This window comes from Rosa rugosa, chromosome 4 (assembly GCF_958449725.1).
Source record: "Rosa rugosa chromosome 4, drRosRugo1.1, whole genome shotgun sequence".
Lineage (NCBI taxonomy): Eukaryota > Viridiplantae > Streptophyta > Magnoliopsida > Rosales > Rosaceae > Rosa > Rosa rugosa.
In genome coordinates this window covers 55679519-55704099 of record NC_084823.1, presented here as the reverse complement: position 1 = coordinate 55704099, position 24581 = coordinate 55679519, and the positions used below count along the sequence as shown (strand labels likewise).

Below are 24581 nucleotides of genomic sequence, written 5' to 3'. Positions count from 1 at the left end.
TTCTGGGGGAAATTCTCCGTCCTCATAAAACGAAAATCTGCAAGAATTTTGTAAGCATTGGCATCTTTTTGTGCCCTGGTGCACTTTTTCTTAGTATGCTTCCTCAGCCCTTCATTCTTTTCAGATGCTTTCTGCACATCATTCCATTTATCACGCCCATTGTTCAGACTACAAGCATAGGTCTCATCATTGTCACTACACTTTGAGTTCATTTTAGGACGCCTATTTGTAACGTCCCGATTCGCACCTCACCGAATCAACCACATTACAGTGCCGCGGACCTTAGGATCACAAGCTAGGTGTGATCCTAGAGATACGCAAGGCATTGAAAATAAAGAGTTAGAATAAGCAAGTAGTACTTTTTCAAAATTTATGAAATTAGAGTTGAAATGGAAGAGTGGTAAATAATATTTTGAGGTGATTTTTAATGTTGTTACTCCAAGTCGAAATCCTTTCAACAAAGTTGTAACAAAGACACAATTTCAAGCAAACCGAAGTAGACTATGATAGAAATACATTTAAAAGAGTACGAAACCGAAACTTGAAATCAATAAATAACTGTTACACAAAATCATTTCATCAGCACACCCAGCTCACTCCAGTATTGTCCCGTTTACCTGCACAGTACCTGCATCCAAATCTGTTGTGGGGGTGAGTTTTCGTCCTCGCTACTCAATATGGCATTCACCTCGGCTAGATTTAAAAACACGTAAAAATGTATATATATATATATATACAGAGCTTCTCCGGTGCGGACGTCCGCACTTTTTGCTTAGGTGCGGATTTCCGGTTTTGACCCACTTTCCGATCACATTTTCACATCTTAGCCGTTCAGTTTTTAGGTCATAATGTATAGATCACCTCTACAAAATTTCAGCCAATTTGGTGATCGTTAAGGCATCCAAAAATGCAATTTACCATTATAAATACGAACGGTTCCGGTTCGACAGATTCGATCCGTTCGTGTAAATTGCAATTTTGGATGCCTTAACGATCATCACATTGGCTGAAATTTTGCAGAGATGATCTATACATTAGGATCTAAAAACTGAACGGCTAAGATGTAAAAATGTGATCGGAAAGTGGGTCAAAACTGGAAATCCGCACCTTTTTCTTCGGTGCGGATTTCCGCACCTGAGCAAACTTCTATATATATATATATATTTCTGGCCAGTATTTGAAAACTACGTACATAGGTAAAAGTAAGGATCAAATCATAAATCATAGGATTAGTTTCGAAAACATATATGTGGGCCCAGAAAACACAAACTTGATGACCGGTCTCTATGCCAACTACACCCTTACCAAGACTAATTTCATAAACGGCAAGGAGTAGCAAGAGTGTCCATTTACGCCGTATCACCTAGAAATGGTGTCACACCTCACAGGATGTAAGACACCATACCGTCCATACAGCCCCGCCGGAGGTTTAGGGGATTGAAACCCAAGGTAGTCGCTATGCTCCTCTCACTCTCAGGTCATCACACGATACAAAAAACCATTAAAAACAAGCATGTGGCAATAAAATATCAAATCCTTCAAATTCATAAAGAAGTAATCATAGCCATGCGATATCATTTATATAAAAGAAAAATCATAACCGAGAGAGTCCCGAGTCACCTACCTGGAATATAGCAACTTTGACTCCATTCTTTTTCTTAGGCCAACACCACCACCTTTCACATTCCGAGTAAATATTGGAGTCCCTAAGTTCAAAAATAATTAAAGTGTCATTATAAAATCCCAAACTATAATGCTTGACGATAATGTCAATCCCATTTAGTTAATATCTTCCAAGAATGGTTTCCTTTCCTTGATGGGTGTAATCCTTTTTATTTATCTGGACACCCAAAACTATTTTTCTTTCTAAACAGTTCTTCAGTTCGAACCAAACTCACACTTAAGTGACCAGAGTTCTTAGAATTCTATTTGACAAGAATTTCATATGATCCCAAAATGCAAGGCTCTACACCTCTATGCCATCCATTAACACACAAGGTGTACACGTACTTAGAAATTTTGTCTAGTACCACAATCAATGATAAACCAAGTGAACTAGAAGCGATACCAAATTAATTAACAATATATACACCAGGTCCCAACTCATAGCTTTCATATATACCACAAACAAACTTATAATTATCCCCCTGGCTTAATCCTTAACCATTAACTATGCAAAATCACAGGAACTTGTGATAATGACTCTGACAAATTCATTCCTTAGCTTCCAGATAATATCGAACCATGATTACAGGAGCTAAAGCTTTGCAACTTAATTCAAACATCACAAATTTCATATTTACAGTATCATGACTTCATACCCTTGAAAGAAATCCCAGCTTACCTTACCTAAAATTTTGACCAATTTTGTCTCTTTATTCAGCTGGGTTCTTGGTCCAAGGTACATGCATGCACGTTGTCATTGTTCTTCACAGCTTCAATTCTTGTCCAAATGACAGAGCTTCCACCACAACCTTAGTCTGACCACTTGCTTCTCCTCAGTCTCCAATCTAGGTAAGCAAAAGTCATCAGTACCTCAATCCAATTCCAATTCAAACCAAGCAGAAATCTACAACAATTATGGTTGGACGTCTTTTCTAAGCCTAAGGAATTTACCTTCAATGATACATGCTAATAATTATGAAATCCCGGTCTTCATTGTAGTTCCATTCCGCCAAGTCCATGCTCTTAAAGTCGATCTGGAAACAACGAGAACTATATTCTGAAGCACGTCAACCATTCCATTTACAGAGATAGCTCACTTCATCTCACCAACTCAACCAATTCTGCAGTTCAAGCATAACCAGGCATTATTATACTCTCTAAGATATGAACCAAGGTGGAAAGTAAACTAAAAATGACCCAAATCGCCGCTGCTCACAGTGAACACAGCGGTGGCCGTACATCCCCAAAACACCAACTTTTCCAAATCTTAACCGAAATTGACATGCAGTTACATTTTCTTGTAGATCTCGATGAGGAGATAAATTTTCGCACCTCAGTTGCTATCGTCGGTGACCGGAGTCGCCGGAGAATGCATCGAAACAGCCGTAGCTTTCGGGATTCGTTTTGCTATAGTGACGATTTGGTTGAGCAAGCCAAGTCCACTTTCAGCTTCTCGCCATCGAGTTGAGGAGAACGCCATCCGTGCGACACCGTGAATCGACCGGAAGGTGGAGATACGGCCGGGTCGCCTTTTCGAGTGATCGGGTTGAAGAAATGGGTTGACTGTATCGAGGTTTCTGGGTTAATCAATCTGGCTTGGGCATTTATATATTCCTCAATCAAATTAAAATCAATGGGCCAGATCAAATGGTGGATAGCGTACGGTCCAGATTGCCCAACGTGATTTTTCTCTTCCTTTTCTTTATTTCTTGAACTTCCAAAATTCATAAGAAATAGCTCATGTGTCGAAAAAATTTTAACGAAAATTTCTACAGACTCATCTCGATATGCACTTTAATACCGAGCCTCAAACTGGACATTCCCTCTCAAGAAAATTTCTGAAAAATATGTCCCAAGTATCATTAACCATTACCAAGATAATAAAATTAATCACGAACAACTCTAATTCAACTTCTTCAAGTTTTACGGGGTCTCACACTATTTGTCTAACTACTGCAATGATTTTCATAAACATCATCCCTCTAATCATCATGGCTAGAAGAATGAGTTGCAGACCGTGGCCAAGTACAATGTGCTACACAATTGAACTTTTGGCCATCCTTTCCGATGTTTCTCTTTCTCTTTTGACAAATGCCAACTCTTTCTCCCTCTCCCCCACTTCTCTCTGCATCCTCATTGTCACCACTTCTTCTATTGTTGCATTTTGAATTCATTTTAGGACTCCTATACGTCTGACTATTGCAATGATTTTCATAAAGATCATCCCACTGATCATCATGGCCAGAAGAATGAATTGCAGACCGTGACAGAGTATGGTGTGCTACACAATTGAACTTTTGACTAGGGATGACAAAAATCCCCAGCGGGGCGGAGCTTCATTGGATACTCGCCCCTAATGGGGGGAGAATTCGGGGACAAATGGGGAATGGGGACGGGGATCCCCAATCCCCGCTATCTAAGATTGGGGATGGGGCGGGGATGGTATTGTGATCCTCATCTCCAAACCCGCCCCAATAATATATATATATATATATATATATATATATATATATATATATAAATTTATTTTTTATTATATAAATCACAAATATATACATTTATTACTTTACTTTAATGGCTACACTTTTACTTTAATAGTTTTTTTTTTTACTTTTGCACTCACTGAATTATGATTTATGAATTTAATCATGTTTTAATTTTATTTGTTGTAGATTTTGATTTTAAAAAAGACAATATGAGAAAAAAATTATTTTATTTATTAAATTCTTATTGGGGATTTGGGGCGGGTTTGGAGGCTTAGTCCCCAGTGGGGATGGGGACGGGGAATCCCCAGTATATTTTTATTGGGGATTGGGGCGGGGATGGGGGTGGAAAATGACCTCGGGGATGGGGATGGTATTGTGATCCCCATCCCCAACCCGCCCCATTGCCATCCCTACTTTTGACCATCCTCTCCAATTTTCTCTCTCTTAATTTTGACAAGTACCAACTCTTTCTTCCTCTCCCCCACTTCTCTCTGCATCCTCACTTTCACAATCTAAATTAACAGGTTCCTCATTATTCGAATAATCACCAGCATAATCCTCTGAAGAGATGCTTTCAATATCATCTTCATCTTTATCATCATCAGGCGAGTACACATTGACTTAATCGTACAAAATCTACACTTCTCAGATCACTATCCTTATCACTAACCAAACTAATGACTTCCACATGCACTTTTATTGTCACCTCTTTCTCCCTCTATCTCCCCCACTCTCTCTGTATCCTCACTTTCACAATCGAAATTAACAGGTCCCTCATCATTTGAATAATCACTTGTATAATTATCTGAAGATAGTGGGAAGTTTTGTCATGGGTGAAATGTACATAATGGGTAAGTGGGAGGTTACCCGCAGAGGAGTAAAATATTGTTTTCTTATCTTTTTCAATTTTACTTTTGTTATTTACCTTCTTATTCCTTAATTATTAAATATAATTTTAAATTATTATATGATGTAAGGATTCATATGTAATTTTACACGTACTTTGGAAGCCTCTTCTCTTAATAATAGTATAGATAGATTAATAAAATCATAAAATAATTAAACAAGTTATTCAGCCGGAACAGTTTGTCAGCCTTTTTTTTTTTTTTTTTTATATTATATAAATATTGTCCATGCAACATGAGATTGTTTTTCTATTGAAACAGCTTAATCAAAGAAGAGTATTTGAAATGCACAGTTGAAGCATTTCACATGCGCCGAAGGGGTTTATCTTGGGCCTAGGAAGCCTTTGGGTTCCCCTTGACAAAGTCAAAAAAAAAAAAAAAAAATATTTGAAGGGACTATGAAAATTTAACCATACCACCTATTTATTTTTATTTTTAAAAAGACCAGTAAATGTGAAGTTTAATTTATTCACAAGAGATTCTTAGGTAGGGCAGGTGTACCACGTGGCCGTACGCCCAACCAATTATTGTCTATGCAAAAATTATTTTGAATATTTCATTATAATTAAACATGATAGTTTTGGAATTCAATTAAAAAATAGAGAGATATGATTGGCCGAGCGTACCACGTGGCTGGTACGTTTGCCTACATTAGAATTTCTCTTTATTCACATCTCAAGGATATAAGTACGGAATGACCCAAGTACTCGGGAAACAAAACCTATTCTTTTAATTAATACTGATGGGGAAATTTTATTCGCACATCCCTAAATACTTAATACACACCTCTTACTTAATACACCACTCATTTGATTTCTTATTCTATTATTTTATTAAATACACCACTCAAACTACCTAAATTATCCTCAAATCTCAAAATTCTATATAAAATCACTATATATAAATCAATATTAAAATCATCATGCTAAACTTTATCATAATCACAACATTCTATATATATCATAATGAATTTAAATGCATTTAATTATCAGAATCTTCATAATAATTTTAATTTTCTTTCAATTATTATCATGAGACTGTACAATCTTAACAATTTTGTTATTCAAAATTGCTGGTAGTCAAAATTGTTGAAAAATAATCAAGAACACATGAAGAGGATCCCAACTAGGTTTATAACTACATTGTTATTATTTTCTCTCCATTAGTTATCATGAAACAACATATACAATCATAAGGATTTTGTAATGCAAAATTGCTAGTAGTCAAGCTAGCTTGTAGAAGAAGATTCCAATTAGGGTTTATATATATCAGACTAGGTTTTATTTTCTTTCTATTAATTACCAAGAAACAACATGAACGAAACCACGTGGTGTGGTGTGTTGGTCGAATGGCCTAGTCTGGAACCCCCAGGTCTAGCGTTCGAATCCCAGCTCCATCCCGTGGCCAGCAAATTTGAGGGACCCTTTGGGTTCGTGCGTCTGCGGTGCAGTGGATTAGTCTGGCTTTGCCAGGCTTTCGCCGCAATGTCGGTGCAGGTGTCCTGGTGCTGGGATACCACTGCATGGGTGTGTGAGTTACTAACAACTAACCCGATCAAAAAAAAAGAAACAACATGAACGATTATAAGAATTTTGTAATGCATAATTACTAATAATCAAGCTTGTCATGAACTCATGACAAAGATTTCAACTTGAATTTATAACAATATTAAAAGCTATTAAACATATTCCAATTATAGTTCATTTTCTAATATGAATGTCTTTTCATTTACCCATATAATCTGATTTTAAATGCAAAAAAATTAGAATGTGTATTAAGTATTTAGGGATGTGTTAATAAAATTTCTCATACTTATGACATAATCTAAATTTTTCGATACTATCAGGTTCAAAACTTCAGACAGATCGATCAGTGGCATGATTTATTGGAAGACAATGGTTATTTCCTAAAATACGAAACAGAAAAGAACTCCATTTTTTTTTTTTTTTCTTTCTTATTCAATCCAATCAAATTCCACAATTCAAGCCTTTAAAGGTGGAAATGGGTAAACTTTTGATGTAAGAAGACGTCGTCGTGAAGTTATCTTCTATTCAAAGCAGCTCATTTCATCCAACTCAGAATGGTCGATCTCTCCGTTACAGAAGAATGCACGTTAACTGACAAATCTGAGGGATCTGATTCTATAAGAAGACAATTCAATTTTGAATTCTAATTAGTACTCTATCTTATCTTCCTAACTAACATATACTTGTATCCTTATCCACAACAAATTAAAGCCTTCAAATCTGTCAAACTTATCAGTTTAAATCTAGATCATCTACATCTTATATATGTATGTATTGTCATTCAGGCCCGTTTGTTTGGTGCAGGGTTTGTTGCTAACTTGTTCACCTAAGATGAATAAGTTATCTTTGTATTGGTGTTTTCTTTTCCTGCCATTGATCTTGAACTTTTCTGAGGCAAATGATGAAAAGGTGGGAAATATTTATGAATTGAAGAAGGGAAATTTCTCCGTGAAGCTGACGAATTATGGTGCAACTGTGCTCTCTGTTGTTCTCCCTGATAAGAATGGTTTGTCATTCATCTATAATTTCAAATTGTCAATATTCTTCAACAATTGCATTTTAATTTCATTGTATAATTTATTTCCTCTTATCAATTTCAGGGAAATTAGATGACGTTGTTCTTGGGTTTGAATCCCTCAAAGATTACACTGTCAGTTTATAACTCCTCTTCTAATTTATTGTAATGAATTTCTAGCTTTTATTAAGGTTTCAGGTAGTGTTGGCCTTTACTTACGAGTGACGGCGCACTTCACTAGTACTGAAGAGCAAATCTTTCCTAATCCTTTGTTTGAAATTATTTCAGAATGATTCGGTCTACTTTGGGGCCACCGTTGGGCGTGTCGCTAATAGAATTGGTGGAGCTGAATTCACTTTGAATGGTAACCACTATAAGTTGGTTCCTAATGATCATGGAAAGAACACTCTGCATGGTATATAGCTTCATCATTTGTTGTTCTCTCATGCATGATCTTATACCCAATTCTAATATTCCTTCAGAACTAAATTAACTCTTATTTGATGAATAAAAGGATTTTAATTTATCTCAGGTGGCTCTAAAGGATTCAGTGATGTTCTATGGACAGTGAAGCGTCACATTGTAGATAGTCACATAACGTTCACCTATGATAGTCGGGATGGTGAAGAAGGTATATGATTAGCATTTAGGGTTTGATTATGAATTATGTCATGGTATGTTTAAGAACACTAACATGATTCTTCCGCTGAACAATGCAGGCTTCCCTGGTGATCTTTCAGTCTCAGTAACATACATGTTTATTGAACCACACGCTCTAGCTATTAAAATGGAAGCCAAAGCTCTCACCAAGGCCACACCAGTAAACCTAGCCCACCACACCTACTGGAATCTCCGCGGCCACGCCAGTGGTGACATCCTCTCTCACAAAATCCACATTTTTGGATCCAACATCACCCCAGTAAATGATGAACTCATCCCTACCGGCGACATTGCCCCCGTGAAAGGAACACCCTACGATTTCCTTGAGCCCCGAGAGATCGGTAGCAGGATCAATGAGCTGCCTGATGGTTATGACATCAACTACGTTCTGGACCCTTCCAGCCTTGAGCACTTGAGGAAGGCTGCAGTGCTGCATGACAGTGTTTCTGGGAGAAAATTGGAGCTGTGGACTAACCAGCCAGGGCTGCAATTTTACACTAGTAACATGCTGGATGATGTGAAAGGGAAAGGTGGATTTGTGTATAAAAAGCATGCCGCAGTGTGCTTGGAGACACAGGGTTTCCCAGATTCCGTGAATCATCCAAATTTCCCTTCACAAATTGTGAATCCAGGAGACACTTATCTGCATGCTATGGTGTATAGGTTCACAGCTAACTAGAGATGCATATGTGTTTTTTAGTTTGTGAAAATTAGCCCCATATGTGGCTGCTAAATAAAGTTAAGCTCAGCGTAATGTTTTAGAATTCTTGTATTGTAGATATTGAAATCATAATTTACAATTTTCTTTTTAATCATTTTTCTGTTACTCACCAAACTGGCTGGTTCAACAACTTAGGTAGAAAATGATTATCATACAAGCATGACTGATACCTCAAGATTGCTAAAGTTTGGTACCAAATTCTTCCGTATATCTCATAACAACTTCGGCCGGAACAGAAACAAATAGAGAAATAAAGCAAAACTGTGAACATTTACTAATGGAAATTGTATACGTAGTTATACGGTACAGATTCTTGCAAGACAGACTGATAAGATTTTCATCATTCTGCAGAAATATTCTAATAACAACGCCCAAAAGAATCTCTCTCAGAGATGTCATGCGTATTCGGCAGGCATCTCAAATCGACACAATGGGCAAAGATTGCTCTTCTGCAGCCAATTCACTATACAACTTTCGTGAAACACATGCGAGCAAGGCATGCATGTGGCTTCACCCCCTATCAGAATTTCATCCAAACATACCATGCATTGCTCTTCGCAACCTTCAATTTTCACCCTCGACTCAAGCATCTCTTCTATTGCTGACTTACTGGTGGGCACAAACCTTATCTCATGGACGGGAAATTCAGGCAATCCGTCTTGAGGTACTCTAAGAGACACTACCATCGGAATAGTGTTGAGGTACATGTTACCAGGATCATTGGCTATCTGGTGAGCATCAGTCGAAATCTTTTGGATCATTAATGGCTGAACATGATAGGGAACCCCCACCTGAGAAAGCATGATGGATATTACAGACCAGGATGTCCTACTATCTGTCAAAAGGTGGCACCGCGCATTGAACTTTTCATAGTGCACACTTTCACCAATGGAAGCATAAAGCTCAATCAAGAACTCGGGTTCTGCAGAAGAAGTGTCGTATAATTGGTCGATTTCTGGATTTTCTGGTTGCCATACTTCACAATCACTTGGCATCTTAAAAAAAGGAAGCAGAGAAAAACTGTAAGGACACACTTTGTAATCAGAGGAAAGGCTTATGGGGACTTTTGGAGCTGCCACTGCCTAGTACTTATATTTACTGTACATTTGGGTTATTAGATTCGGACTTGTGTTGCATTATTGCTTTTGATTTGGATTTGCATTTGCAGTTAAAGGACCATTGCGTTCGGGTTTTGAATTGTGATTTGCAAAGCCTGTTTGGTTAAGGAGAGGAGTGACTTTAAAGTTAAGGATGACTCGAGCGTTTAGGCAACTAAGTTTTCATTTTCCATTTTCTCTCATATAAGAAAAAGGTTACCTGATTGATGTAGGAGAAAGGTAAAGAAAGCAGTATCCGTTCTTTTCCTAATGAAACACAATTCCTCCAAATCCAGCATTCAGATAATTATCATCACTATAAGTCTATAGTCATTGGTCATTGAAAATCCAAGAAACTACATTTCTGATATATCTGCCCAGCATTGATGAGAGCCCACACTTCGAGTACATACTAATTAAAGCATTGTAACAAAAACATCATGATTGTCAATAAGATGTCTAGTTCCATAGCCATGGACGTCTTTCCATTTCCCCAAAGCCTTCAAAAACGTGCAAGCCCCGCACTCGGAACACATTCAGTCTCTAACCATCATCACCATAGCACAGCCAACTGCTAGTGCCTGATATGGGAAATTGTGCTGAGATGTTCGGCTTGAGAGATATGGCACTGAGAATTGAGCAGCTCTTAATCTCTTAAAAGGGTTTAGGCAACTTAAGTTTTCATTTTCCATTTTCTTTCTTCTGAAGTTGTCCCCTTTTTGTCCTTTAAAATGAAATAATATTGGTGTATTGATGCCATAAACAAAATAGTTGCTTTCCGAAAGAGATCTGCCATACAAATAGAAAACAGTCATCAACACATATTAGTGAGTCAAGCATTATCACAAGTCAATCAAATCCACAGGAAGGTAGAACCCTAGTCGATCTCTATAAGCCAGAAAATTGCCCACAAATACAAAGATAATGGGATCGCATACATCACTAACAGAAAGGACTGAGGAATCCTGAAGGCAAATCCCCAATAGATAAAACTTGTGATCAATGAGCGGAGTGAGTAGCGGCAGTAGTCTTCTTGAAATCAATCTTGTCAACCTTAACCTCCCCATCAATGAGCTCATATACATACACAACCACACGAAGGCCATCAATGTCCATGAGGACAAAGCTTGGGTTGACATCATAGGTGATGCTGCTATAGGCGCCACTGGCAGACCCGGGGTTTATAACAACACCCCCTTCATGCTTGTAGGCTGTGAACTGATGGGTGTGACCTGTGACAAGGATATCTACATCCAACTGCCTTTGAAGCATGGCTAGCGAGTCTAGGTCCCCCCATGGAATAACCTACACAGCACCAAAACCCATTACAGTCTAATTCTCAAAGAGTGAAACATGAAGAGATCTAAGGACAATGCAGATCCTTGACCCACGAATTCTCTAATCACTGTCAGAAAGAAAATCAAATTCATTTCAAATAACAATATGGAATGCCTTCAATTCATAATTGAAGATCCAAATAGTGGAGCCACAAATGGAAACAAAATATAGTAGCCAGACTATTTCTTTTGGGGGTTGGATACTGATTTACATATCAGGAGCTGAAATTCTGTTTTTCTACTCTTTAAAGAAAACTTCATTGATCTAATTGACAAATAGAGCAATGCAAGATTTTACTTATCACTTCGAAACGATTGCAGAACATCAAGAAATAGTAATCTGCTTCATGTTACAGGCACCATGATGATTGAAATGAAAAATCAAGCTTATATTCTAACAGGAAATGTGTCCTGCGTGGAAGAGACACGTGCGGGGAGGAAAATGTCATTCTCAGTCTGGGAAAGAAAAACAATGTTCCATCTGAAACCAAATCCGATTTCTTACAATACTAAGACCTACATAGAGCAATTCTAAAGGAGAGAGATAAAAATAAGAGAAGAGATCAAAGGGAATCAAACCTGATGGCCATGGCATAGTCCCAACTTAAATTGACCAATAGTCAGTGTTTTGGTCTCTGGATATCGTGTCTCTTCGTCATACTCACCTCGAGCGATATGCAAGTCGGGACAAAGAGTCTTCAAGTAGTCGTGAACTTCCTGTAATCAGTAACAAATTTCTCAGTAACAAAGAACATACTAGCAGTACTATTACAATGATGAAAAAGTAGAACATCGGTAGCTGCAGAGCTATTACAGTACTTGTAAAAGTGTTCAAGACAAACAGATACAAATCTATGCTCAATTAACATAGATTTGTATCTGTTTCAGGGAAATTAAACATGGGTGCATGAACACTATCTCATATAGTCCTCTTGACTGATTGCACTTGGTTTCAGGGAAATTACTCCGACTACGAGTCTATCCAGCCATATGCACACAATTTTGATAACAAAAACACACCAAAACTATTCAAAAGATTCTCTCTTTATGGGCAACTAAACAGATTAAAACTCAGCAACAACCAACTTAAACATGCGTAAAACTTGGAAAAAGCGAAAACCCAACAAGCAAAACCGACTATAACCAAACAAGAACCAAAGATAGAAAGAAACATACTTTGATACAAAGATTCCCGGTGCAAATTATATGCTGGATCTTGCCAGGAACAAGCATGGACTTGAACTTCGCAGGTAGATCAGGTGCCCTGTGGGGTATGTGCAAATCCCCCAAGGCCAAAACCAACACCATCCTCACTCACTCACTCAACCCAATAACTCCAACCCAATTCTCACAAAAAAATCTGCGTTATAGACCCACAAAAGTTTTTTAACTCTCAAACAACAGCTAAACTATAAATCAAACAGAACCCATATGAAATGAGTAGTCAGTGATTATATAAGGATTTGGGTGATTGATAAGAAGAGGGTTTGAGATCGTTACCAGAGGGATTTTCAATCTTTGTTGATCTCAAGCAGCTTCGTTGTTGTTGACGGAATTTTTTTTTTTTTGTTCTTTTTTTCTTGCGCAATTGTTATTTTGTCAACGAATAACGGGCCGGATCCTTAGGTACCCAATAGGCCCATAGCCAACCCAATTTACGTAAAACTGAAGAAGTTTCCTCCCATAGAAGATGCTTTACTACTCTAATATAATAATAATAATACTATAAACTTATAAAGCGAAGCTTAAGAGCAAGTTCACCCGTTGGGTCACCGGGTCACCTACTATTCACTACTTTTTAGTGTATATTTTCATTATCTGGGTCACGAAATACACTGTGCTCGTGACCTAGGGCACGAAATACACTGTGCTCATGACCCAGGGCACGAAATTAACACTAAAAAGTAGTGAATAGTGGGTGACTTGGTGACCCAACGGGTGAACTTGCCCTAAGAGCTTCACTAAATTTTAAACTACTTTAATTATTCCTATTGAGTTAACTGAAACAAATAAATACAAGAGTTATTATAGTAATAATCAAAAGAATCAAACAAAATAAATAAATAAAGAGATCATGATATAAGATAGATAACTGCATTCATTCCAAATTTTCACACTTAAAAGCAAGTGGATAAACTCATAAACCAAACTTAACTACCTCTTTATTTTTTTTATTGACTTTGTAAGTCCATGTAGATGCACGGGTAAAAAGCTAGATAATACAATTCTTAGGTTCACCCCTTGGGTGAATGAGCATATTCACCATCTTTTGCGATTAATGCATAATAACTTTTTTTAATTCAACCATTCATGTTGTATAGCGTAATACAAATATTAGCTCTGTAAAAAATCAATCAAATTGAAGATCTTTTAACCACTGCAAGTGGCCTAGTGGTTCTTGCCTAGTTGGGTGTGCTCCCCAACCTAGGTTCAAACCCCGAAGCTGTCAAAGTGGTCAGGCACTGTGCTGCAATGCATAGTTGGAGCATTTCACATGCGCCGAAGGGGTTTATATTGGGCTTAGGAAGCCTTTGGGTTCCCCTTGACAAAGTCAAAAAAAAATTGAAGATCTTTTAGTTATTCATTTATATGAAATACATGGACGGTTCATCATAATAGTAGTAAGTGTTGTTAGAACCATCCATTTGTTTGATTCAATTAGATAATTAAACGATTTCCGATTCGATTGATTTTTTTACAGAGATGATCTTTAAAGGCTAATTTAAGATATGGACTGTTGGATTATAAATTTATTAAGTAAAAGAATGTTAATCGACAGTGGGGTGAATATGCTCGTTCACTTTAATGATGAACCTAAGAATTGTTCGCACTTTTTCTCTTTTGATTAAATATCAACCAATAAACAGACTACTATTAGTGGATTTTAAGAATAAATTTATGTCACTAAACTAAATAATTATATGCGTACAGGTTTTAGAGAGATTCTAGATGCATATAAAACGCCCTTCCCCGCATGATTATATAAATATATGTGTGATTGCAATGCTTAGTGGAAGCAGCAAAAGTCAATGTTTGCTTATTCCCTTGCAGCTTTTGATGCTCGTTTTGAGTAGTGAAAGTGTATAGCCAGGGCTACCCATACTTCTATATAGTATATACATGCATATATCCCACACAGACAAGAAGTTAGAGAATAGAGAGTTTACATGCACCCATACTTTTACTGATTAATCAAACAAGCAGAAAGGGTCGGCCGGGCTATGGTTTTTACTGATCATACATTTAACATATAATCAGATTAATTAAGAAGGATTACTGACAATTAATCGAATGCTCGAACGAGAAGAGATTGTAAAAACTGATGATCAGAGTCTTTTATTATATGACATCAACTCCTCAATCGTAACACACAGCTGTACAAGTACAGCTTTGCCTAAGGATCTTCTAGATCGATCATAATCATTAACCAGCAGCTACAGGTTTAGACTACTGAACAAAAACCCTAGAAAAATATAAAAATGCTAGAGAAACAGATCAAATTGAGAAGATCAAACGATGCTATTACATAATTTTAAGTGGTGAAGTACTGATCATCATATAATTAACCAGAATCGGGCGACGTCGTCGTCCTGAATCAACTGGCCGGTTCTCTGATCTATTGCAAAAGTAAGCTCCTGATTACGGCAGCTTGGGCAGTGTCAGTTGTTGCCAACAGCTCCGACAGTCGCTCGCTTAGGTCATCCACCTCTCTGTGCAAGTTTCTTATATAGTTGCACGTTTCCTGTAGCACCGTCGATGCTGAAACCTGTATACCACAAATCTTTGATTAATATCTAACAGTCTACGTTATAAGATTCTCTACAACTTCCAAAGCATATATTTTTCTTTTTTGTCGACACTCACTTTTTGCCAACAGTATATATAACACTGTAAACAGTGTAATGCACCAGAAAATTTCTAGCTAGGAAAGAACACAGAGTACTTGTAAACTGAGGAGAAGTATTAGTTTGAAAATATATATATTAAACGCACCTCGACATACAATCAAAATCTCTACTTTTTGATCGATCTCTTCGATCAGGATAAAGTAGGGAATCGACTAAAATAGTCACAACCCATGTTCTATTCTAGCTTTATTCATTACAATCATATGAGCCATGGCCAATTGGCAATTAGTTAGCCATTGATTGATTGCTTTAGGGTTTACATTTGCTAGTGATCTCTCACATGAAATAGAAGCTATAAACATGAAAGGCGAAAAATCAACGAAAATGATGACAGTAGCTAGTACTGACTACTGAGGAAATGCATATAGGTAGATAGTTTTTACCTTGTCAGAACGTCTACTGTTGCGAATCTCAGGAAGAAGCTGCTGCAACTTTGTGACGAGATCATTAATTTGATCATCCGAGATTCTCGATCCACCAGATTGCCTAGATCTTGACCTTCGGCTAGACATTCTTTACGGTTTAGGATTGATATGGAATACAAAATACTCAAAAGAGTGAAAATGATAGCTAAAGCTTAAGAGACAAATGGGAAGGAAGTTGTGAGTGTCGGAGCTTTAAGGGAGTGTGTTCAACTTATAAGAACGTGGTTGGGGGAAAAGAGAATCTGTGTTGGAGAATGGAGGAGGAGTATACGAGTTATGGAGCAAAGTTTTGTGTTGGTTTGAAATTGAATATGAGAATCACTGAAGGAGATGGGCCGGTGTAGTTGCACAAAGACACCAAGGTGTGGGATGTTGGGTAATGTAGAAGAAAATTGAATGAGAGAAAGGGTGGCCTAGCTCTGTATTTAAATAGGGTTTTCAAGCGAGAGAGAGAGAGATAATCAAGTTGCTACAGATACGCCATACTGTCCTCCCTCACGATCCTGTGTTTATTTCAATTTGAGCTTTGGATCTCTCGACTCTCTCCGTGTGTGAGAGACCCAAAAAAAAGAAAGAAGAAATATCCTCACAGTGTTGAGGGAGAGAGAGAGAGAGAGAGAGAGAGAGAGAGAGCAGTCAAAATTAGGGTTACGTGAGGGGTCGGAAGTGTTGACCAGTCAAAAGTGATGAACACGCCATGTTCTCCCCCGAGTTGAGATGACATAGAGCCACGTGGCATCGTTAAGCACCGACTCGAAATTCCCGGCCATTGCGATTCATTGATATAAATATTTTACATCTGTTTTTTCCTTATATAATCAAACCCCTACGTTATGACCACCGTCATATATTATGATAAAATTTGTTGTGAGATCACTGTACACTGCAGAGGGAACTGGAGTAGTGCTATATAGTTGATGCAAAGATAAGCAAATTGTTGCTCTTCCTACAGTTTAAAGTTTGGAGTTATGGAAAGTATTTCTTTTACATATAACAAGCTGAATTAAGAGAAAGTTTTAAGATATTAACGTATTGAACATTGAATATAATTAATTTAATATAAAAAAATAAAGTTGTTGATGTGTCAGTACATTTGTAAACCGTAGAAAACCTATAATTGCAGAAACAAACTTCAACGTGCATATATGCAACATCTTCTTCCTCCACATGCAATAGTCTTACTTTGGATATATATGCTAGCTGAAATTAAAGAAGTTAATTATGTAGAAGTAGAAGTGTAGAACACACATAACAAGCTTCTTCCTCTCTATTTTTTTTCTTCATTTTTTTTTTTTAGATAATTATATACTTTTTTCTTTTTTTCCATCTCAGAAAACAACCACACATAATTAACTAGTTGAAAACTACTGTATATAACATACAGTATCCAATGATTTTTAGTACCCTATGCAGAAGCACTTGCTGTGGAATCTTAAATTGTAAAATACTAATAATACAAAGTACATCCATAACCAAAACAAATAATGTGATTGATTGCAGAAATCACAGTTAATTTGATGATCGAGGGAATAAAGATCTAATTTGTTGTACTATAATTTTTATTATAATACTCTACATGATTTTCCAAATCACGTGCCTGTCATGACCCATTCTGAATAATGGTGGCAAGGCAACTAAATAATTCAAGTAAATTTAATACATGACTTTAGGAAGACTCTGAGCTTATTGGCTCACTGAGAAAAAATTATCATAATATAATTTTCTAATGGTTTTTCCTTCCTGCAAGGTCTAAATTTTTCCAACTATATTGTTCGAACCATGATATTTATTCAGAAATTCCACTTTCAACTTCGTATCTTAATGTTCAAGTAGTAGTGGTCCCTTTGTGCTAGTATTATTAATCTAGCAAAAAAAAATAGTTTCCGAGGTAACATCAGGTTCAACTAGTAGTTACATTAATACAAAAGTTAGTTAACTCTACTACAACTTTAGATTAATGATCACGAGCTGATATTTCATATACAATTTCACAAGCAAAGTCCAAGTCAAGCCTTTTCCAAGCTAGTTAGCTAATGATAGATATCATGTTCACCTCACGATCATTTGATAAGAGAATTTGTAGTTACTTATAATTAGAATGCTACTGTATATCATATACAATACTTGATGATCACATTCTCTCGTAAAAATATTTTATAATAATGTAAATTCATGACAACGATCGATGTTATTTTCTTAACCGATATAACTAAAATTTTGAATTATTTTGAAATATAACCATAATAAGAATATAAGTGAGTTTCAAATCATTTTCTATGCTCCTAATCTTTCCAAACCCAAGTTTTCCTAGTTTTTTTTTTTATATCAAACTAACTGCATTCCATGTGACTTCGATCCACAGTTCCACACCAACCAAACTCCTGAAAGTTCCTAAAAAAATAAAAAAAATAAAACCGGAGATACCAAAAAGATGGAAGCAAAAAGTAATCTTATGGATCGATGCAGCAGCTTGATCAAATCATTAAAGCATAGATATTAAAGAAAAAACAATTATAAATACATGGTGCTGGCTGCTGGGAATTTAAAGAGGCGTACAGTGGATCTCGCAGCACATGACTTAAGATTCACTAGACAGCGAGGAGTGTGCTCAAGGTCATGAGGGGAACCTCATTTCTTAGTTAATTAGACATTACTCAATTCGTTGAGAAATTGTTTATGAGGTTCTTACAAATCCAGTGATTTCAATGGGCTGGTTTCTTCAGATTGTGCTCAGTTTATGAAACTCCAAAAAAGATAATGCGATTCTCATAGCATATGCTCTCTGTAGCCTGTATATAATATGGAACACTTATCTGCTTCATGGAGATATTAACTAATCAAAGTATCGCTCTCCAATTAAGTCGGCCGGTGAAGGTAAGCTTCAAAATATATTAATTAAGAGTAGCTAGCTAGCTTAATTGAGCTTCAACTGTCCTAAGTAACTGATTAACTGTACTGACCAGATGCTTTGCATCGTAATTGTTAATTAACAGATTAATTACTAAATTGGTACGTGCGTGTGATTTTGCATTCCACATACTATAAACATACATATTTATTTCAAAAAAAAAAAAACATACATAGTTAAGTTTCACTTGTTCATATGAAAACCGACACCCCAATCTTGATCACGTAAGTGATGACCTCAAGACACATATATGACTTGCCACCTAAGTTGATTTTCAATAACATTTAGACACGACAATAGGGCTTTACATGCATGATACACAGAAAACTACGATATAAATAATACATTGAGAAAAAAAGTTTCTATATGAATGATCAACAATCTAAACTTCCAGGCATATCTTGGACGTACACCAGAATTGCGTCTAGCTCTCGCCTATACATAGTTAAGAGCTCATTAACTATCAAGTTTAAGCTCCTATTATCAGGTTCTGGCTCTCGCCTCTAATCGATATAGCTTGTCTTTTAAGTAAGACCTACTCTTTAATATTATGTGTTCAATATAAATGATTAAGTTAGAAACTTGAATGTAGAGCTTATAGAGGCAAGAGTTGAAAAACCAGTGCACGTGTAGGACTTAATTAGAAGCAGCATCTTCCCTTCTCTCCATGCATTGAGGGAAGAAAACTAAGATATAATCAATCAATAATAAACTTTGATGATTCCACCAATCCATATCCACAAACAAACAAATAAAAGTGTAGACCATGTTAAATGACAAGTTTCTAGGTTTGATTGCTTGTATAAAATCCTCCTATGGTTTTGCATATAATTAGGGAATTACTAGAAATTATACCCGCGCTTTGCTGCGGAATTTGTGTTTGTAAATATATGATAACAATAAAATACAAAAGGAAAATTATTGCATTCTATTGAAACAGTGAAAGATTTTTTATACAAAAAGGTTAATCTAACAAAAGTGTATTAAAAAAACAGGTTAACATAACAAAGTTGCCACTAGAGTTGGTTCAGAAATGCTAGTTGTTCAACAGGGTTGGCTGCTTCAGTTGTAGCTTTACAAAAGGTTTAGTTCTAAGTCAGCGTAGCAAAAGTAGGTGGAAAAAGTGGCTGCTCCAATTGTAGTTGTACAAAATGTTGGAGTTGATCCAAACTTTTAGTTACCTGCAAAAGAAACAACATGTCTAAGATATAGCACTAAGCAAGAGAAAAGTGGTAATGGCAGGTTCAAAAAATGCTGGAGTCGGTTTAAAGATCGTATTATCAATTTTACCAGTCATTGTAGCTGCACAAAATGCTGGAGCTGGAGTTGTTATCTTGTTGATGAGTACAAATTTCATTGTTTCTTAAATCTGTAAAGAATATATAGCATATGTTAGTATTTTCAAATATTTTTATGAGGAACAGAGATATAGGTAAAGAGAATTAAGTGGATTGATCCAATTTCAATCAGACTTCTATGCAGAGGAAAGTAAAAGTCATATGGTGATTAGCAAACACTAAAAACAATAGCAAAAGAAAAGAAAAAACAGCAACAACCAAATTCTGGAACAAAGTATGTAATTATGTAGAGAATGAATCACCAATAGTTAGAATGAGGCTAATGAGATTCAGTCAATTACTAAACCCATGTCCCTCAACTTTTCATAAAGGCACATAATCACTACTAAAAAAAAAAAAGGAGCATATCAAAGAAACATAAACTCGTAGACAAACATAGATACATGCACGATGTTAATTCTACATAAGTTTCATGTAAAAATTGAGTAAGGAAAAATATTTTTCAAAATTGTAGTTTGATTAATAAGGTATATCAATTAACATGTATTATATTAAATACTAAACTTTAAACCACCATTTCCAGACTAAAGTCCCAAAACAATCTTTTCTTTAGTATATATAGACATGATGTTATATAACCAAATTTCATTAACAACGTAGGACTAAGATTTCAGGTGATATTTCAAGTCAATAAATCAAAATCTATGATATACCAGAACTTATGAAGTTAGACACGATGGTGGTGTGATAGTAAGAAGATTGCAGTGTCAAAAAGTTTAAACATTATTTGAGTCAAAAAGTTAGGACTTCTTGAGTATATGCAGCCTTCAAGCTCCAACTACACAGAAAACAATGAATCAAATTTTCAATGCATAAAGAGAGATAAAAAAATATAAAAAAAGAAACAGTGACGACAACAATAATCAATGAGTAGATAAAATATGACATCTAAACAAAATAAAATAGATAAACATCTCTCAAAATTTGAAAATTGAGCCTGTTCAAATGTAAATACTTTCTTACATAGTCACAAAAACAGGACAAATTAAGGAACATTAAACTTCAGCACCCATCTATTCAGAAACATCAATGCCAGTTTTATCAAACGTTCTTTGCTATGACTTTATTCACTGATGGTCTCCTAAATGGTTTTTACAATCTCCTAAATGATAACATCAATGAATAAAAATAAATAAACAAACCCAAAAAAATCAAAACCGCACCCAAAATTGCTTTACACCCAGTTCGATCCAAAACTGCAAACCAAAATTGATCTACAAAAATTACCAACTGAGGGACGCTTTCACTCAATCTGTTTTAAACTATAATCCACTGATCAGATAGTTCTTTGGACCAAGAGCAAGCAATCAAAAAGACCCAACGAAAACTGCATCAGAAGACTATCACAAAATCACACATCGAAAAAACATAGAATACACAATCGAGAAACGAATTCAACCCTCTCACCTGAAATTAGAGGGGATAATGAGCAGAAAGAAAGAAAGCAAATCCAAATTCACAGATCAAAGGCAAGGAACCAAAAATCAACCCACTATCTCAAACTCATTTATACGGCTGTAGAAGACACGCAAGAATCGGTAGTGGCACGATTGGGATCAACAATTTGGGTATTTGGGTATAGGTGTATAGCTAGGTCAATGACAAAGGTGTAAAAAAAACATAAAATAAGAGCAAGTGGGTAAACCAGTCATTTCACTGTTCATACAGTGTCCATTTTATCTAAACACAGTAGAATCCATTGATCATCTTTTTATGCATTGTCCTTTTGCCGTTCAAGTTTGGTCTTTAGCTCCATCTCCTAATCTGCCTAATCCTTTATCTTGGAATAGCTCATTGTTGTCTTGGATTGAGCATATGAGTAAGAATTCTTCTTCTGCTGAGGCGCTGGCTTCAATTCTCTACACTGCTTGGGCTATTTGGAGCTGCATGAATAATTTAATCTTTAAGCATCTTCAAGCTTCTCCTACTTCTTGTGTTTTTGAAGCTTCTCAAAAACTTTTGAACCTATATATATATATATCAATGTTGGGCTTGGAAACTTATACAGAGCATGACAGTCAATACTGTAAACCAATATGTGCACCTATCAGCTTAGAACAAAAATGGATCCATTCATTCATTCTGAAAGAAATTTGAAAATGAAGATAGAAAAAGAAAACAAAACAAATACATGCAGCAATTAAAAGACGAATAACAAAAAAGATCAAACTCAAAAAACAAACAAAAACAGCTTTTCCTTGATTTCATGTTCCTTTTCCAAAGCATCAATTCACTCACTGGTAACCCGAAAACCATATACCGGTGACCCCAAAACCATATAGCTAAAACTTGTCCTAATCTATCGTTTCCCTTTCTAAAGCATTAACACAAACAAAAAGAACAAAAGGTGCAAGAAAGAAATATAAAACAAAATGCCTCACCCTCCACTTCAAACTTTGGAGCCCGACACTTTAGCTAATGTTCTGTTTTAAACCTGCACAAAAGAGGTCGGTTAGCTACAGCCTTTAGCATTCTGTAATACAATTGGCCTATAGTATGTTTACGTTCACAAAGAAATCAAAAGTATTTTGTGAACTAAACAAAAAAGATTGAATCAGTGATGTCATTGCAGATTAAAAGGAGCTAATCCAATTAAATGTGCTGCTATTTAAGTATTCGCAGTAACCAACAACAACAAAAAAAAATAACAACAGAGCTGAAGAAGAGAAGTTGTTAGCAGTGGCATCCATGCATGTCTAAATATGAAATGTCAAGAACGCAATTCCTCTTAAAATATTATCTCTCCTTTTCTTAGGTACCCAACTACAGGTTTTACAAAAATATGATCTCACATATATCACTTGGCAAACAAAGGTGAACTATCATAAATAATACTGTGTTAGTCTGAGCAAGAAAGATCAAACAAATTAAGTCATACAATTAAAAGATAAAACATAAAGATCAAACAAATACATGCAACAAAGTAATGTCTTCTTATGAAGTAGCTGCTTCTTGTCGAATACCTCAATCTGAAAAAAAAAAAAAAAAAAAAAAATGAAAAACAAATAAGGTCACAGGTACCATTTATTTCATTACAAAAAAAAAAAAAAAAAAACAGTGCAAAAATTAATTCACCCTTAAACTACCTCGTGGAAGGTGACCGATCGAAAAAGCCCTTCTGCAAAAGCCACAATCCAATCTGAAACTTGGGATATTGATAAACGGCAAATCTGGACAGCTGAAAACAATCCATGAATCCACACCAAGATTAAAAGAAAAGAGTTGATAAACAGCAAATTTAATTTGAACAGCTGAAAAGAACCACAATTAAAAACCAACCATCTAAAGCTTAAATCAATGACTGCGAAAAAATTCAAAACCACTTACTCTTTGCTGGACCCAAGTCCTTCACCTGCCAACTCAGTCACCCAATTAGACCTCTGAAGATTGAATGATGATGCTGGAGATGGAATACAGATCAGAGAACGGCCGACTGTAGAAGAAGATAGATCTCAACTGAGGGTAGAACGGTTCTTTTCCGGACAAGGGACTATTCATTCATTTTGTCGCTTTTGCGAAATGAACAGAAACAGACAGTACTGTAGTTTTCCTTTCGTATATTTAGAATAATAATTTCTGCTAGCTAATTAAGCTTGCTAGGGTAGTTTAAGTAACTCCGGGCTTCTAATTAATTAGAGCTAGCTAGGGTAGGTAGTTTGGGATCGGCCGAGTAGGTTTTAGGTGGATCTGATCAGTTCACTAATGCCAGTCATCCTTTTATTTTCTTTTTTTTTTGAATTGATCCTTTTATTTTCTTAGCATGCATATATATGTTGTAATGCATATATAAATCTTAGTTAGTTAACAAACTAGCATAGATAAACTCGAATATATAAATATAACAGGTTTAGAAAAAAAAAAAAAAAAAAAACAGGAAAAAAGCAAATTAAGATGGAGAAATTTCAAAGTTCGTATTTTGTTAGTTAATTAAATTAGTGTACGTACCATGTGCACAATTTTTAACTAATTAAACCCTGTTTATGCTAGCTGACTAGTACTATACATGCATGCCAGAGAGAACCAGAGGATCATATATCTGCAGCTAATTTGATCTCTCTGCGTCCGTTTAGAAGTTTAATCGCAAGTTGCAATTCTAATTAATATTAGGGCAAGTTGCCAACTCAATCTGACAGACCAACGTGATCGAGTGGCTCTTCACTCTTGTGTGAACATCTCGATCGATTATATCAATCTATATCGGATTGACAATGGTTTCCTAATAGTTTGCGAGAACCTTTTTAGTTATTATCCTACTCATGTCTTAATTCTTATGAATTTCTGATTTTGAGGAGTTTATTGTCTGCCCTTGGCTTTGTTTGGGCCTCATGTGCCTTTTGGTTTTATGAATATCAGTTTCACGACAAATTCCCAATCCCAATTAACATGCGATGGATCTAGTATCTTGTATCTTGTATATTATCATCCTGATCCATCAATCTTCCTCTTGGCTGCAGGGAAAGTTCAGAGCAAAAAGAATGCCCACTATGACCGACAGTGCCTACTTTCGGTTTAATTAGTTTAATCAATTCTCATTCCCAACTGCATAAAGATAAAAATTAAGCATATTTCT

The 24581-nt window shown here is 36.0% G+C and overlaps 4 protein-coding genes and 2 long non-coding RNA genes across 16 annotated transcripts; 1 reads left to right on the top strand and 5 right to left on the bottom strand.

Annotated features, from left to right (window-relative positions):
• Positions 1 to 612: 612 nt before the first annotated feature.
• On the bottom strand, positions 613 to 3223 carry LOC133742424 (uncharacterized). Its single transcript, XR_009862577.1, has 5 exons — positions 2998 to 3223; positions 2617 to 2786; positions 2345 to 2510; positions 1625 to 1706; positions 613 to 640 (listed from the first exon to the last, which is right to left on the bottom strand). It is a non-coding gene; the product is annotated as an uncharacterized LOC133742424 (long non-coding RNA).
• Positions 3224 to 7092: 3869 nt separating this feature from the next.
• LOC133745637 (uncharacterized) lies at positions 7093 to 9072 on the top strand. 2 transcript variants are annotated; one of them, XM_062173744.1, is made up of 6 exons: positions 7093 to 7232; positions 7387 to 7588; positions 7683 to 7732; positions 7886 to 8012; positions 8130 to 8228; positions 8317 to 9072. In XM_062173744.1, the coding sequence occupies exons 2-6, from the start codon at positions 7414 to 7416 to the stop codon at positions 8934 to 8936; spliced, it is 1071 nt and encodes a 356-aa protein (XP_062029728.1). In that variant the 5' UTR covers positions 7093 to 7232; positions 7387 to 7413; the 3' UTR covers positions 8937 to 9072. The 2 variants fall into 2 exon arrangements, with proteins under 2 accessions (XP_062029728.1, XP_062029727.1); XM_062173743.1 differs by lacking the exon at positions 7093 to 7232 and having other exon boundaries at positions 7254 to 7588.
• Positions 9073 to 9365: 293 nt separating this feature from the next.
• On the bottom strand, positions 9366 to 10706 carry LOC133706454 (NEP1-interacting protein-like 1). Its single transcript, XM_062131992.1, has one exon. It carries the CDS (start codon positions 9971 to 9973, stop codon positions 9374 to 9376), a length of 600 nt encoding a protein of 199 aa, XP_061987976.1. The 5' UTR covers positions 9974 to 10706; the 3' UTR covers positions 9366 to 9373.
• Positions 10707 to 10846: 140 nt separating this feature from the next.
• On the bottom strand, positions 10847 to 13045 carry LOC133706455 (vacuolar protein sorting-associated protein 29). The gene is made up of 4 exons (XM_062131993.1): positions 12913 to 13045; positions 12589 to 12772; positions 11992 to 12129; positions 10847 to 11380 (listed from the first exon to the last, which is right to left on the bottom strand). Exons 2-4 carry the CDS (start codon positions 12718 to 12720, stop codon positions 11075 to 11077), a joined length of 576 nt encoding a protein of 191 aa, XP_061987977.1. The 5' UTR covers positions 12721 to 12772; positions 12913 to 13045; the 3' UTR covers positions 10847 to 11074.
• Positions 13046 to 14632: 1587 nt separating this feature from the next.
• Positions 14633 to 16296, bottom strand: LOC133706427 (transcription factor PRE3-like). Its single transcript, XM_062131954.1, has 2 exons — positions 15704 to 16296; positions 14633 to 15178 (listed from the first exon to the last, which is right to left on the bottom strand). The coding sequence occupies exons 1-2, from the start codon at positions 15830 to 15832 to the stop codon at positions 15029 to 15031; spliced, it is 279 nt and encodes a 92-aa protein (XP_061987938.1). The 5' UTR covers positions 15833 to 16296; the 3' UTR covers positions 14633 to 15028.
• Positions 16297 to 19558: 3262 nt separating this feature from the next.
• LOC133745667 (uncharacterized) lies at positions 19559 to 23716 on the bottom strand. 10 transcript variants are annotated; one of them, XR_009863721.1, is made up of 9 exons: positions 23339 to 23716; positions 23098 to 23189; positions 22925 to 22980; positions 22393 to 22445; positions 21419 to 21894; positions 21239 to 21338; positions 20665 to 20789; positions 19944 to 20022; positions 19559 to 19834 (listed from the first exon to the last, which is right to left on the bottom strand). It is a non-coding gene; the product is annotated as an uncharacterized LOC133745667 (long non-coding RNA). The 10 variants fall into 10 exon arrangements; XR_009863719.1 differs by having other exon boundaries at positions 20665 to 21338; positions 21419 to 21976; XR_009863717.1 differs by having other exon boundaries at positions 20665 to 21338.
• Positions 23717 to 24581: the final 865 nt, after the last annotated feature.